Source organism: Candoia aspera, chromosome 1 (assembly GCF_035149785.1).
Source record: "Candoia aspera isolate rCanAsp1 chromosome 1, rCanAsp1.hap2, whole genome shotgun sequence".
In the NCBI taxonomy this organism is placed as follows: Eukaryota; Metazoa; Chordata; class Lepidosauria; order Squamata; family Boidae; genus Candoia; species Candoia aspera.
The window spans coordinates 260,225,745-260,242,843 of NC_086153.1; the positions used below are offsets into that span (position 1 = coordinate 260,225,745).

The following is a 17,099-nucleotide window of genomic DNA, read 5'->3' on the forward strand; positions in this document are numbered from 1 at the left end:
AATACTTTAAAAAGATGACTTTCCAGCTAAACTGAGATTAGCCCACAAAAGGCAGCTTCATACAAGCAACCTTAAAAGTCAGACTCTCTGCAGAGAGTACATCTTCTGAATAGTGAATGAAATAGATAGTATTTTGATTCAGCACCTATGAAGTACATTTATCCACTGCACTACACCATCATTTGTTGAAACATGGTTTGTTGAACCACCAAATCTTGGCTGCAATTATCTGGAGGCCATGAGATGGCAGTACAGAGATACAGAAACCTGTAACTTTGTCTCCATCTAGTGGCTGTCCAAATTTTTGCAGTCCAGATCTGGTAGACCTACTTTACATATAATGCTAAACCATAAACTACTATGGCTGGGTTCCCATAGCACACTAAGCTAAAATCAAACAATCTGCATGGCTTGATAATGATCTCAGTATGAACTCAGCCAATACTTCAAGGATTGCTGCTCTTTTCAAAGATCATTTAGCTGCATTTTCAAAAGTGTAATCAAAAGATCCCTGATAGTAGCTATAGATGTCCTCAGTGGATTAAACATCCACAACATTATGATTTGTGAATTTATCCAGAAACAAGTCCTACTGATCTAAAGGTACAAATGTAAGTAAAACTGAAGTCCCACTTCAACTGGTCCAGGTCATTGCTAATAGAGTGTTGATGGCAACTTTGTATTCCAGATGCAATTTCATTACTATTTAAATCTCCAACAGTTCCTGATTTGTTCAATTGCTAAACGATTATCTTTTACCAAAATACATAGTTTCACTGTCCAAAGGATAATCATATAACTTTGTCTGCCTATTCAAAATTTATCAAAGATTATTCTCTGGTCTTGCCATGGCAAGATGCAGAACTGATCACAGCATCTTCTCTGTGGTGGCACCAAGGCTTTGGGACTCTTCCCTTCAGAAAGCTCCCTTAGCCCCTTCCTTCCCAGTATTCAAAAATATTATTAAAATAGTCTTATTTGAACAAATTTTTTCATGATTCCAAGACTCTTAAGCTGTAGACTTTTCTGTTTAATGAAGTGTTGTTTTTAATACTGAATTTCATTTTGAACTGCTTGGTGGGCACCTATGTATTATATACATCAATATTGCATTATATTATCTTCTAGTATATTAATATTTAACAATTTAAAATATATTAATTCAAGAATTGTCTATGTGTGTATGAAGAAAAGAGGAAATTGCCAACCAGAGATTTAAAAACTATCCTAAAGCTACATTTTTAAATATAACATCATGCATTTCTAAACCTATTTCTGCATGGAATTTGCAGCGCAAAAACGGCTGGGACATTTGTGTGTAGTTTCTCAGGCTGCCCAACAACTTCCAAAGTCAGCTAAAACCTTGGTGTTAAGATGGCTTTTATTCTCCAATCAGAAATTCTCCTGAGACAGTATATTTTAAAGGTTAATCCAGCTGGCTGCATTTATTCATGCTAGCTCTTAAAATCATTTCCGTGTTACATTTCAAAACACCCAAGATGAGATTAAAGCAAATAAATCTAGGTGGAAATGAGAAGCCACAGAGAAGCCAAAGGCACCTTTCAGGACGTCAAAGCCCGGCACAGCACACTTTAGATTCGCCAGTTCACCACAAGCACCATCCGGCTACCACAGTTATTTCCTGTTCTAATGATAAGATAAACTTGTGGTTTCTTTGCCAAGGCTACATTTCTTCCTGTCTGTCTGACATTGCTACTTGGATGTCCCACTACTTCCTTGCCAGCTTCTTGTGGCCAAATGTTGAGCTTCTCCTTCTAATGCAGTACCATTTATTCAAATTGTTTGATTTTGATAGCAATTGCGTTGCGCTACCTTCTTTCTTTGCATGTGCATGTGAGGTAGCACACACGGTTTAAATTACATTGTCTAAATAATATTGCCATCTTTCATTGCACTACAGTCAAGGCAGAAATGCTTGCTAAGACAGTGAAACCTTTAGCTGAAGACACGGAGAATATGCACTGTTTTCTGCAGCTAGTACACCACTGTGGGTGATTTACTAGAAGATGCTCTTTGTGACGTTCGCAGAACAATTTCTGAATAAACACTATATGTTATTTGATAAAACACAAATCTGTGCATCACAGCCCTGATCTTGATTGCACCAGCATGCACTTACACTAGGGTAAAATAAATCTGGATTGTTTGCGTGCAATACACATTTCAAGGGTTGTGCATTTGGCCTTTCTGTTAGCTTCCTAGAAATGGTACTTGCAGCTTTTCCAGACCTTGTATGCAATATTTGCATGCTATTTTTAAATAAAATGCATTCTGTGGCCACTTGGACATGTTCAGATTGCAACTTATACAGTCCTGACATTGCTTGCTTTAAACTGCAATCAAGTTATGAATGCTTTAAATTACAATTCTATGCTTATATGCTCAGGCATATGTTATTCTAAGCCAAATGGGACTTAATCCAAACCAAATTTATAAAAGATCTCAAAATATGCTGAGTTTAATAAAGATGATAATTTTCTAGACTATATTTATATTATTTTATTATTGTGTATTGATATTTGTGAAACATTTTGCTCTACTTATCCATTTACCATATTTTTCTAAACATCAGAGCCTTATACAGTACTTACATCTCTTTAGTATTAAAGCACATACATAAAAGCTGAATTAGTACTGCTTTTAATATTGCAACAGGTTAATATTATGAACATATTTTATATCTGTCTATATCCATATCTACATCTATATCCATATTTCTATCTCTATTTAGATAGATAACTCTATGAATTAACAGATGTAGAATTTAGAGATGTTATAATAAACCCACAATCTGGCAGGAGTTGAAGCTATTTTGCCCCTACTAAAAAATAGTAGAAGGAATTATAAACCAGCAGTTGCTATTTTTGTTGTTGTTGGTGTTTGGGTATCTTCGAAGGCTGTTTAAGAAAGAAATATTGATTTATTAACTGCTAAACAGCTTGATTCAGAACTAAATTCCACTGAGCTTAAACTAATTTCTTCATGAGCATATCTATAATTTAAGAAAACTCAGCACAGCCATATCTAACATTATATCTGTTGATGGCATTCTATCCATCAATCAATTTATCACCTACCAGCAAAAAAGGGAAATCAAATTATAGAACAATGAAAAATCTTACCATTTGAGATCTATTCTTTGGACAGCCATTGATGTCTTCAATCTTCTCATTTGCTAAAAATGAAAAGAAGAATAATTTGAACAACACATGCACACACACACACCTACACAGAAACCAAATCTGTATTAAAGACATATGGTGCAGTTATCCAAAGCACTTGTTGCAACTAAATCAAACAGCCTAGAGTTGTGATTGCCCAATCAAAACAAATGTGTTAAACACCAAGAGTCATCCGGCTGAATATTTTCTCCTGAACCATTCCTCCTGAGACAGCTGGGGAAGGTCACTGCCATCTCAAAAGGAGACAACTGGGCTGACAGTTTTTCTTAAAGTGATGGGCAATCTTTAGCAGCCTGATATTTCAAATCTGAAAGCCACCTGCACGAATGCACCTTGGGATTTTTATTTAATAAACTGTGGATGTGCATATCCAAATAACATCCAAAAGAAACTCCTCATTTACTACATATTTATTTATTTATTAATCAAATGTATACACCACCCATCTCATTATATAAGTGACTCTGAGCAGCTTACAATAAAGTATCAATAACAACCATTATAAAAATATACAAGTGCACAGTGAAAAGCTAAAAGACAGAGAGAGCATCCTTAAGCCACCAACCACCCCCAGGACTGCCTACCACTATTGGATCCCCATGCTAGTTGGCAGAGCCAGGTCTTAATGCTCTTCTGGAAGGTCAGAAGAGTGGGGGCAACCTCACCTCAGGATATTCCATAGGGCAGGGGCAATAGCAAAAAAGGCTGTCTTCCTAGAGCCTGCCAGTTGAAATTCCTTAGCCAATGGGGTCTATAACATGGCTTTCTGCCTGACAAGGTGGAATGGGTCGATGTAATTGGAACAGGACGGTATGGAACTGAAGTTTCTAATGAAACATTTTCAAGGCCTTTCTACCAACTCACACATGCAAAGTGAAATGCTCATTGTGCAAATATAGTCCTGTATTATGTAATTTAATTGTGTGGTACCCAAAATTCTGATTCAAAGGGATCCCATTTTCTCTAACATAGCAGCAGCTCCCTCAATTATTTTGAAGTGTCATATCGAGTTATTTTGATACTGCCTCTGCAGTGAAAAGGGAGTACCTGAATGAATGAGTGAAAATAATGAGTTCATAAATAGAGATTACCCATTAGATCAAAGATACAATGCCTTGGCTCTCAAGATGCTGCTAAACTACAATTTTTGGCAGATCTGCATGGCCAGAGCATGGTCAGTGATGAGGTACACCAGGAGTGCAGTACTGTAATGACTATGCATAAAACTACAAATTCCTCACTATCAGCCCTTAAAAACTCATCTAAGGCATTGCAGATTGAGGAGCATTCATATAAATCACAAGTTCACTGAAGAGATGATTGCTGTTGCCTCTCTGATGCTGACCATATCCTTGGATGGGTGCATACGCAGGTTTAATAAGAAAGGAATCCTAGTACTCTGTATATAGGGCTCCTCTAGGATTTGGCAAACCTGGCTAATCAGGGTAACTAGAATAGAAATACCCAGCTACCTATTGTGTATAGTCCGAGGGCGTGCTGAATTTAAGGCATAGGCTGCTGGGAGTGATCCCATTCATACAAACACTGGCTGATATATTTGGAAGGCTTTTGCAGGCCTCCTATGGCAAACCTAACACTCATCAAGGTTATCGGGAAGGTAGAAAGAGAGGCCAAAATGGAATTTCCTCATGGCATTGCTTCCACTCCTCAATTCCTCCAAAATGTTTTGAAGATCACTGCCTGATTAATTTTGTTCCTGTTGGTTGTGGAGAGTAGCAGGGAGCACCATCAGCCAATCAGAGCTCCCACCAGCTGACCAATAGGAAAGTGAAATCATCATCATTTAGTCCATTACTTGCCTCATGAGCTATGACAGTCCCTGAACTCCCTTGTTCCCAACTTTTCACAGAAAAAGGAAATAATACATTGCTAATACTCCATCTCCCACGTTCTCAGCACATGTTATGTATATTTGGTTGTTTTCCAAAAAAAAAAAAAGTCTTAAACTGCTAGGAAAGAAAAACTGGCTATCAAGTTTTCAATTTTCCTGAATATAAATTGTCACTGCACTATGTGAAAATGGCATGGCATCAGAGTTTTGCAGCCAGGCACTTTTCAAAATGGTCACAATCATGAGTAGGCTGCAGTATAGTGCCTCCATACATGTAGGAAGAGAGGAAGAGAATAATTAGAAAGTGTGAGGCAAAGAAAATTAAGTCAGGCAGTGTTGATTAACACAGTATAAATCACGATTATTATAAACTATAATAAACTAGGTCAACACTAGGAATCTATTTTCTAATCAAATTGAAATACAGCTCTAAACATTAAAAAAAAAACAATTTAGGATGTAGTACAAATCCATAAAGTAAATTATAATCCAAGAATGCTTTCCAGTTAGAATCGAACTAAACTACTTTTCTAATATGAAGTTATTTTGGGCATCATAGCTCCTCAACTTAATTAGCCATTTTCCCAAAGAAGGGATTGAACACCTTTTCAAGAGAAGAGTTTGGTACATACAGTACTGCTTATGTAAGCAAGGAAATTCAAACCAGGCAGACTTTTTCTTTTTCTTCAGGTCAATTCCTGCTGAATTTGACATGCTGTTAAACAGAGTTTTAAAAAACTATACGTTATGGATGAGTTGCTCTCAAAAAGTGGAAGAGAGGCATAGAACTGATCTCTATGGCCTAGCAGTCTAGAGCATGGCTTTTCAAACTGTGCGAGAACTTGATGGGGTTCTGTGCAGATCAAGGGAAAAAACTTAAAAAGTTCATTTCAATGCAGCCCATTTTCTATCACCAGAGCTTTGCTTCTCGACCAGGGGTTCTGATAATTGTTTTTTTAAGTAACTGTAGTTCTCTAGTCTGAAAAAGTTTTAAAACCCCTGTTCTAAAGAGTAAAGGGAGAATTAGAAGACCACAAGAACCCACTGAGTAATCAAAAGGGAATGAGCTCAGCAGGTTGAAGTTTTCCATCACTGCAAGAATACAAATGTTATAGAAAGGTTATCTGAATCTTCCACCAGTACTACCAACAGGAGATCACTGGACTGAGCCAAAATGCAAAGCCTTCTATGAGGAGGTACAGTTCTTCTAATGGCATAAGATAAGAAGCAAGTATTACATTATAACCATTTTACCTGTATTACAGTGTTTCTCAACCTTGGCAACTTTAAGATGGTGGGCTTCAATTCCCAGAATCTCCCAGCCAGCACTACCTATACTATATAGGTAATCATACCTACATAGGTAATCATACCTACAACTCTGTACTTTAGAATTTCACTAATCAGAAGATTTGACACAGATTTTGGTCTAATTTTACACAACCCTCCCTCTAGTTTCAGATTTCCTCTGCAAATAATTTAGATTTTTCACAAGGGTAATCTGACCTTGCCTATTAAGTGCTGGGAGATGGGGAAGAGGAGGATAGAGGAGGAGGTATCAGAATGAGAAAAACAAGGATATAAGAAAGAGGAAAAGGTAGATGTCAGAAAAGGCACCAAATGATTCCTGACTGGCTCTATTTACACATACCATTGGCATATGCCCCACCTACAAGGAAATGTGGTTCTCAATATTTTTTTCAAAACGGTTTGCTACTTTTAGTGTTAAACTTCATGCATCCCATTTGCACCATAACAAAAATGCCATGACTACCTTCAGCATTCAGCTGAACAGAAAGATGGGACATAAATTAAATCTGAACAAACGAACAATGCATACATAGATCCATACACAGATGTTTGACCAATGCTTTGGTTTCCTACCACACTCATGCTACACAAATGCAAGCATAGCATCTGAGTTAAAATATCTAGTGACCAAAATAAGTTTTTAAAATAGTAATTCCATGCATTCTCTGAAGCTGAGCTTCTGGTTTCCTCCTCTTCCATGTCAAAGGAGCAAATTACATGGCTTAACTCCATGTGAAAGCAGAATGTGGAGTGCCGTAACATTTACTGCTTCTATATGGGCAATTTCAAAACTGGAAGTCAGCCTAAAGGTTCTTGGTGACAGATGCATTCCAAGACAACTAGCTTCTACATAGAAGCACAAAGTATTAAGAGTTAAATGTATAGGGTACAGCAAGAGAACATTTTCTCCCCCCCACAAGCTACAGTGAATATTCCTTAAATATCTGTGCTGGGCAGCTGCTGGTTTACCAACTTATATATAGAATTCAAAGTTACCAGCAAACCAAATTCCTTTCAGCAAACTGAAAGTTCAGAGGGCAGCAATGCCTATTGGCTGATATGACAGAGATCCTTTTGTAATGGGCACATGTCACTAGCAGCAGCATATCAATCCAGAAAGTGTGAGCAGCCTCCCAGAGAAAGAAGGCACTTTGGCAAATGATTGAATTTCATATTATACGTCTTTGCAGCCTACGCAGGAATTAAAGGCAAGGGTTCCAAAAAAGCAGGAGAACAGAGAATGAATAGTAAAGAAACCAAGACAAGCCAGTCAGCTCTGATAACATGCCATGAATCTGAAAATGTAAATAATAACATGCCATTGATGTAAAAAGAAAAACCGCATGAGCCAAACAGTGTGGGAGCTGCAAAGTCAGATAAAAGGTAGAGCTATCTATGAACCATGATGAATACTGCCCTGCTGGTTTCAATAAAGGTTGATAATAGTACATGCCAACGCTTTGAGATGTGGTAGCAGCTGAAAGCTGCCTTTTAGGTGTTCACCATTCAAAAATAGTAATAATTACACCAATAGATACGGTTTCTTTCACCTCCCACCACTGTTTCCCTTTTTTTGCACATTCACTTAGCAGTGTATGAATCAATTAATCTATCTACCCTAACACCCATCCATTCACCAAAGTGCCTGTTCACTTATATGCACAACTTGGTCAAGACATTTATAATTGCAAAGTGATCCAGCCATATCATTGTTAAATTATTTTGAGAATTGTGGTTTTCACTTATAAACCTGATGGATCCAACAGGAATCCTGTTTCCCTGAAGCAGCCAATTACATTTCAATGGGAAGCCTACTAATATTGGGTTGAATCTTTGCATTGTCTCCTACTTTCACTGTTCAACCAATGGGGATTTTGAGGCATCCTTTCTTTGATTCTAAAGACAATAGCCATCATAGCTTATAGCCATAGATGGTTTCATATTTCTTAAAAGTATGCTATTCCTTTTCCACTCAGTCTATTGTAGTGAATTCCATATTTTAATATGTATTGGGTGAATATTTCAGTCTATATTCCTTCTTCCTCCATTCAGCTGGCCTCACAGGTTTTAAATACGGAATAATATAACCGACCTTCCTAATATTTTCTACTACCTTATGTATACTTCAGATACTTCTATCATGTTCCATACTTAATCACTGTAAACAAATCAACTACAAATATTATAATCTTAGTTCATAAGGAAGTAGTTCTACAATTTTGATAATTTTTGGAAGCATTTTCCAGGATCTTTTAAAATTTTACAATCCTATCTCTCACTCATATTCTAGCATGATGCAGTTATTAAGATTAATCATAGATCCAGGAAGCCAAATTTAAATAAATTGTTTTTCCTAAAACAGATTTCCAGTATACAATCTTTCTGTGATGTTTAAAAATCCATTCTCTTTTTCAGAATCTGGCATCTGATGATGTTCTGGAAGTCTTTAAAAACTTGGGCTGTTCTCTCAGGCCGTGGGATAGAATGGTTGTAGAACCCCTATTGGTTGTGCTTTATGGCATAAGGACTGTGGTTTGTCCAGGCCCACATATTTTTTTCTTATTTTGTTTTATCTGTTTAAGTGTAAGCTACCTAGAGTCACTCTGGACTTGGGCAGCATTTAAAATTAATATTTAAAATTCTATTTTCATTCAAGACATAGCTTCTCATTGATATGTGCACACGATAGAAATGCCATGAGATCGGTTCAAAGAAGATTTCAGTGTCATATGTTGAAGAAAGTCAAAGAAGTTATTGTTCAGTTGTATCTGCCATGTAGCATATCAAGAGGAAACACAACGGGAAATGTGAGCAAATGGTAGTAGAAGTCTTAGTAAAAACTGAAAATCAAATCAGAAGGCATACTGAAATGTTCTGTACACAAATTTTCTGCCTAACCCTCAGATAACTGTAGTCACATATGTAATTTTCTGAGAAAAGCAAAACAAATCTGATTTATCTGAACATACAGAAAGCTATTTAATTTAACATTAAAAGGAGTACTTTTTTCTTATCAGGATGCTTTCAAACACTTGAATAAATATAGCTAAAGCACATTTCAGTAAGACTGTACAGTAAGTATCTGTTTAAAAATTCCTGTACCCCTGCATACAGAGGAAAGCAGAGATCATATATAAATGAGAGCTCACTGCACTATGAGCTTAGTTGTTATGTTAATGACTGTCATTAGCATGCAAGTGAATTGAGCACTGATGTGGTAGAGGCCAAACTAGATGCAACACCCATTTGCACAATTAGCAATTGCATGAACGCTTTTTTAAAAAAAGTAAATTGCAGATGCAAGGAGCTCAGTCCAGCTCATGACCCCAACATGGGAAGTGGGGGGAGGGCTTTCATCCATAGCTAGGCTGTTATATGCACTGGGAAGTCAATCTTTATTTGACCTGAAATCACAATCTGTATTCACAAAATATTCTGAGAATAGAATACCAACAGTGGTGTGGAAATCATGTATCTGTAGCACCTTAATGTTTTATGTTGCTTTCTAAATACAGAATTAGGTCAGCTTTTCCCAACCCTCCCACAACTTTCCAGGTACCTTGGATCACAACACTCATCAATCTTTATCCAGTCTCATTAGAAATAATGGGACTTGTAGTGCAAGGGATCTGGAGGGTGCCAGATTGGAGATGGCTGAATTAGACCCTAACCGCAAGGATGTCAGAACTACTGCTCTGCTTAGGTTCTTTAAGAAGGTGTGATGTTCTGGCTCCCATTTTATCAGTTTTACAAAAGCTGCTGCTGCTGCTGCTGCTGCTGCTGCTGTCAGCGTGTTTGTTGCCAGTTCAGAAGTGGCAATGAAATTCATCGTGCCTAGGGCTAGTACATTTGGAATGCAAATGATTACAATTCTTTCAGTGCTAATTTTGGAGATTAAAATAGGAGCAGGTGTGTTTAAACAGGGATTTCATGTTAAACGCATTATCGGGTGGGGAGGGGGAGCAAAGCAACCTTACACGTTAACTGTTCAGAGCAACCACATCCAACAACAGTAGAAAGCAGATTAATGAAAGAGAATCAACTCAAGTAGGTAGACTACTCTTGAAATCAATTTCTTCACATCTTTGCTGTCTGGTTCATTATATAAATTTACAGAATAAAAATACAGTTTTATAGTACATAACTTGACATAATCTTAGGATATGGAAGAGTTCTAACTTGAATGTTGGCATGTTGTTTCCATACCTGCACAAATACAACATTTATTTACATGTATGTATTACAAAGAAGTTCAGACCAAAGCAGTATAGCAGAGGTAAGCAACCGCTGTTCCAGGGGCTATAAAAGGCCCCAAGTCCCTTCTCCGAGCCCACTTCTGACCATGACTGCTGGAAACTGATGGTACAGCTTCTAACCATTCTCAGATGAAACAAATGCAGAAAGTAATACAAGCCCTTTTTTTTTTTAATCATATGGCATAGCAGTTCAGTGTTCATGCTGCTTTTTCTTGCTGGGAAATCCTTGTGAGGTCCAGCAGCCAGATGTGTGGACTATTTAGCCGTGACAAGTCGCGTTGCCCAGGGTGCACCACAAGGAGGCTAGTCTACATTGCACCAAGTTGGGCTGAGAGAAAGCGACTGGCCCAAGGTCACCCAGCCAGCTTTCATGCCTAAGGCAGAACTAGAACTCACAGACTCCTGGTTTCTAGCCCAGCACCTTAACCACTAGACCAAACTAGCTCTAATATAAGCTGTAAAATATGCATAGAGCCAGTTTGGTGTAGTGGTTAAAGCACCAGGCTAGAAACCAGGAGACCAGTAGCTCTAGTCCCACCTGGCACCAAATATCTATCTATGTCAGTCTGTCTGTCTATCTCCATGCACATCATTACTGACAAACAAAGAATACAATTCCTCCCCAGACTCCAGCCCTGCCCTGCCCACATGTGTATTGTGCTCCCCCAACCCTAAATATGTTATTTATTGCCCTTGATACCAAAAGGTTGTCCAGGCCTGCTGTAAGAGTTTGAAAGGTAATAACCAATGCTTTGCATTTCTCTTAGAAACCAACCGCAGTCTACGTAACATTTTCAGCATGTAACTTAAGTCCATTATCCATAGTCTCTTTGAGTCCAAACTGGCTTCTGAGTTTTTTCCAGCTAGTTTCCAGACCAGATACGAAGACAGACTCATGCAGAATGTGTTCTAATGTTACATAGGTCACCCATAAATAACAGTTACTTCCAAAATATGTCAATGGAATTTCACAGATTTGGGCCATGAACCACAGAGGAAGAGAGAATCAAGTTGCAAAGGGCCATGATGGTGCATGAAGCTCTTCCTACTTCATTTTATGACATTTATGTGCCATAAAAGACAAACATTAAAACTCTAAACAATTTGGAGCAGGATTCCCTGAATGATCATTTCCATTGTTGTCCCACTGATATTCCCTCTCCAAATCAGGAGTCTGGTAGTATTTTTTCCCACCAACCAATTTTATTAGAAGTCATAAGCTTTCTTGAGTTTATGCCTGTTGATAACATTTGTTAGTTGGAAAAGGTGATACCACATTGATTTTTTGCCCCCTCTCCCCCGGACTAACACAACTCTCCTCAACAATCCCTTTTCCAAATGCTACCATTAAATGACCACATCAAATGACCACCAGATCTACTACTGTGGACAAGAGGACCACAGAAGAAATGGAGTAGCCTTCCTAATTAATAGTAAAGTGGCTAAAGCAGTGCTTGGATACAATCCAAAAAACGACAGAATGATCTCAATTCGAATTCAGGGCAAGCCATCTAACATCACAGTGATCCAAATATATGCCCCAACCACAAATGCTGAAGAAGCTGAAGTAGAGCAGTTCTATGAGGATCTGCAGCACCTACTGGACAACACGCCTAAAAGAGATGTTATTTTCATCACAGGAGACTGGAATGCTAAGGTGGGCAGTCAAATGACACCTGGAATTGCAGGTCAGTATGGCCTGGGAGAACAAAACGAAGCAGGACGTAGGCTGATAGAATTTTGCCAAGACAATTCACTCCGCATAACAAACACTCTCTTCCAACAACCTAAGAGACGGCTTTATACATGGACTTCCCCAGATGGACAACACCGAAATCAGATTGACTACATCCTTTGCAGCCAAAGGTGGCGGACATCTGTACAGTCGGTAAAAACAAGACCTGGAGCTGACTGTAGTTCAGATCACAAACTTCTTCTTGCACAATTTAGGATCAGACTAAAGAGATTAGGGAAGACCCACAGATCAGCTAGATATGAGCTCACTAATATTCCTAAGGAATATGCAGTGGAGGTGAAGAATCGATTTAAGGGACTGGACTTAGTAGATAGGGTCCCGGAAGAACTCTGGACAGAAGTTCGCAGCATTGTTCAGGAGGCGGCAACAAAATACATCCCAAAGAAAGAGAAAACCAAGAAGGCAAAATGGCTGTCTGCTGAGACACTAGAAGTAGCCCAAGAAAGAAGGAAAGCAAAAGGCAACAGTGATAGGGGGAGATATGCACAATTAAATGCAAAATCCCAGAGGTTAGCCAGAAGAGATAAGGAATTATTTTTAAACATGCAATGCGCGGAAGTGGAAGAAGACAATAGAATAGGAAGGACAAGAGACCTCTTCCAGAAAATTAGAAACGTTGGAGGTAAATTCCAGGCAAAAATGGGCATGATCAAAAACAAAGATGGCAAGGACCTAACAGAAGCAGAAGAGATCAAGAAAAGGTGGCAAGAATATACAGAAGACCTGTATAGGAAGGATAACAATATCGGGGATAGCTTTGACGGTGTGGTCAGTGAGCTAGAGCTAGACATCCTGAAGAGTGAGGTTGGGTGGGCCTTAAGAAGCATTGCTAATAACAAGGCAGCAGGAGACAACGGCATCCCAGCTGAACTGTTCAAAATCTTGCAAGATGATGCTGTCAAGGTAATGCATGCTATATGCCAGCAAATTTGGAAAACACAAGAATGGCCGTCAGATTGGAAAAAATCAACTTATATCCCCATACCAAAAAAGGGGAACACTAAAGAATGTTCAAACTATCAAACAGTGGCACTCATTTCACATGCCAGTAAGGTAATGCTCAAGATCCTGCAAGGTAGACTTCAGCAGTTCATGGAGCGAGAATTGCCAGATGTACAAGCTGGGTTTAGAAAAGGCAGAAGAACTAGAGACCAAATTGCCAATATCCGCTGGATAATGGAAAAAGCCAGGGAGTTTCAGAAAAACATATATTTCTGTTTTATTGACTATTCTAAAGCCTTTCACTGTGTGGACCAGAACAAATTGTGGCAAGTTTTTAGTGGTATGGGGATACCAAGTCATCTTGTATGCCTCCTGAAGAAATCTGTATAACGACCAAGTAGCAACAGTAAGAACAGACCACGGAACAACCGACTGGTTTAAGATTGGGAAAGGAGTACGGCAGGGCTGTATACTCTCACCCTACCTATTCAGCTTGTACGCAGAACACATCATGCGACAAGCTGGGCTTGAGGAATCCAAGGCTGGATTTAAAATCTCTGGAAGAAACATTAACAATCTCAGATATGCAGATGATACCACTTTGATGGCTGGAAGCGAAGAGGAACTGAGGAGCCTTATGATGAAGGTGAAAGAAGAAAGTGCAAAAGCTGGCTTGCAGCTAAACCTCAAAAAAACCAAGATTATGGCAACCAGCTTGATTGAGAACTGGCAAATAGAGGGAGAAAATGTAGAAGCAGTGAAAGACTTTGTATTCCTAGGTGCAAAGATTACTGCAGATGCTGACTGCAGTCAGGAAATCAGAAGACGCTTAATCCTTGGGAGAAGAGCAATGACAAATCTTGATAAAATAGTTAAGAGCAGAGACATCACACTGACAACAAAGGCCCGCATAATTAAAGCAATGGTGTTCCCCATAGTAACATATGGCTGCGAGAGCTGGACCATAAGGAAGGCTGAGAGAAGGAAGATCGATGCTTTTGAACTGTGGTGTTGGAGGAAAATTCTGAGAGTGCCTTGGACTGCAAGATGATCAAACCAGTCCATCCTCCAGGAAATAAAGTCAGACTGCTCACTTGAGGGAATGATATTAAAGGCAAAACTGAAATACTTTGGCCACATCATGAGAAGACAGGACACCCTGGAGAAGATGCTGATGCTAGGGAGAGTGGAAGGCAAAAGGAAGAGGGGCTGACCAAGGGCAAGATGGATGGATGATATTCTAGAGGCGACGGACTCGTCCCTGGGGGAACTGGGGGTGTTGACGACCGACAGGAAGCTCTGGCGTGGGCTGGTCCATGAAGTCATGAAGAGTCGGAAGCGACTAAACGAATAAACAACAAACCATTAAATGAGAACTGGGAGGTGGCAACAACGAAGAGAATCTTCTATGGGAATTTCTCCATTAATGATTAGACAACTACTTTACACTGCTTCTGGGCCAGGCAGACTCATTTTAAAATTCCTCATCTTTCCAGGTTTTTCGTTTTTAACATGACCTTTAAGGTCATTTGTAGTGCATATTGGTAATTTTAAAGTACACCCTAGTTATAGGAGCACAGAAATAACATTTCATGTAAAAGTCTGTTCCACAATTTCATTTCCCAAATCATTTACAGAAGAGATTGCATGTGGTGGACTGAACGACATAAGGAAGGAAGGATTCAAATCAATTTGGCTTGCCCCATGTTAAGGTTCCTTCTTCTAGCTTTCAACTCTGTGTCAAATTCCTGTCTCCTATTCATGACCTTCTGCAAATTCATACTTTTTTTTTTTAATGTTTCTTCCGCTGATGCCAATGCATCCAAATCTCTGTATAAAATGAAATCAATGAATAGAACTGCTCCATTCATTTAAGTTTGCCTTAGGATGGAATAGTTCCTAGCTAATTTTTTGGTGGGCTTATCAGGAAAATTAAAGGGATCTGATATGTCTGTGTATCATGGATCTCTCAAATTAGACATAGAGAATCTTTAGCAAAAGGCTTTGAAGTAGTGTAGTTCATGCGCTTACTTTTTTTTTCATTCCAAATACTGATCACTTGATGTTACAAGTATGGTAATTAATCTATTATATATTAGTAGATTTAAAAACTTGTGGTGATGGGGAAAGAATAGTTACAATGCTCCTAATGTTTGTGGCATTAACTGTTGGTTCAGCCATGCTACTACTCCCCAGGGCCTGAGAAAGAAAGCAAGGAAGGTGAAGGTATGTCTTTCTGTGTGTTTCTGGCAGAAAATGAGAAATGTCAAAGTTCTTCCCTGGTTTATCGTTATCCATAATAGTGGACATTTTGGATATTTAGCTTATTGATACTCAATCCAATCAAAAGCATATGGATGAACTACAAAGAGATAACTAATTTGACAAATTGGCCTGGTAAGGGGCCATCAAGTCCAAACCCTCAGGCTTAGTGCAAGAATCCAAATTAAATTACTATTGAGCCTCCACTTGAGCATATCCAGTAAAGGGGAGCTGACTCCTTCTCTGAATTATTAGTTCCACTGTCAACTGCTCATATCTTTAGGAAGCTTTTCTTAACTTTCAGTGAAAATCTGCCTTTGTGTAACTTAAATCCAGGGGTCACATTCTGAATCCTAGTTTTCTGCTGTCTCTTGGCTTGGCCATGCTTTCAAGTACTTAAAGAGTATTATTATATCTCCCCACACTTTTCTCTTGCTTCACATTTTTTTTATAGGACATAGGTTTCTAGTCACCCGCTTATCCTCAGTGTTCTTTTTTGAACTTGTCTGGTTTCTCTGAATCTTTCCCAATGTGTGGAGGTGGTAGTGGGGTATGAGTATTGCAGGATAAAGTAGAAAACTGTTAATTTATATCATTTGGAAATCATATTTCTGATGATGCAGCCTATAATTGTATCAGATGTTCTTTTCTTTTCCGCAGCCATACCACTCTGATGAATCAACTCAATTTGCAATTGTTATTCCAAGAACTTTTTCAAAACTACAAGCATCAGACCAGATTATCACCCATTCTATTCCTGCACATTTGATTTCTGTTTCCCTTTTTCCCTTTCTGAACTCTTATCCCCTATAATTTCAGGTTAACTCTTCTTACTCTTTCTTAGCCACTGTTTCCCCTTTCTGTATATGTCTGTTTTGTTTTGTTTTATTCTCATTATTTCCTCTAAGCTATATTCTTCTATCTTCCTTTATTTTCTTATTGGAATTGCCACAGAATCTACTTATTGCTGTTTAGAAACTATTAAAATATATTTGAAATCTAAGATACAGATGACTACACCCAACTTTACCTTCCTGTTAGTCTTTTTAATATTAAGAACTCCAGTATATGGTCACTTTCACTAAAAGTTCCCCTTAGTTCATATCTAAATCATATCACTTTTAGTCTGAGATGCATACCTGCTCTTGGATATGTAGCTGTGTTAAAGGTAACAGATTTCTTGGCCTTTTATAGTAAAAATAAAGTTAATAAAACTATGAGGAGTCTTTAAATAAGGACTAGAGAAGGTATTCTCACAGACATTTATATGGAGTGCAGAAAGAAGAAAAAGACATGTACTTTAATGCTTCCAAATATGCCTAAGGCAGAGTCATTCTGATTTAGAGACTTAAGACATCAAATCCAGCTAATAAGAAAATTCTTTGATACTTGTAAACTGTAACTTTCAAATGTAACTCATTAGAAAACAGGAGGATCAGGACTGCTGTGTGAAGCAGTGAGACTAATCATATTAACTGCATATTTCATTAAATTAAATTTAAATCTAATTTAAATGG

The 17,099-nt window shown here is 38.3% G+C and overlaps 1 protein-coding gene across 4 annotated transcripts in view; it reads right to left on the bottom strand.

Moving 5' to 3' along the window:
- NAV2 (neuron navigator 2) overlaps window positions 1-17,099 on the bottom strand; it is a 307,499-nt gene that overhangs the window by 200,346 nt on the left and 90,054 nt on the right. For all 4 annotated transcript variants that reach the window (XM_063289573.1, XM_063289572.1, XM_063289571.1 and 1 more), the window contains exon 3: window positions 3,144-3,196. In XM_063289573.1, the coding sequence (XP_063145643.1) occupies window positions 3,144-3,196 (53 nt within the window). The remainder of the gene's footprint in view (window positions 1-3,143; window positions 3,197-17,099) is intronic.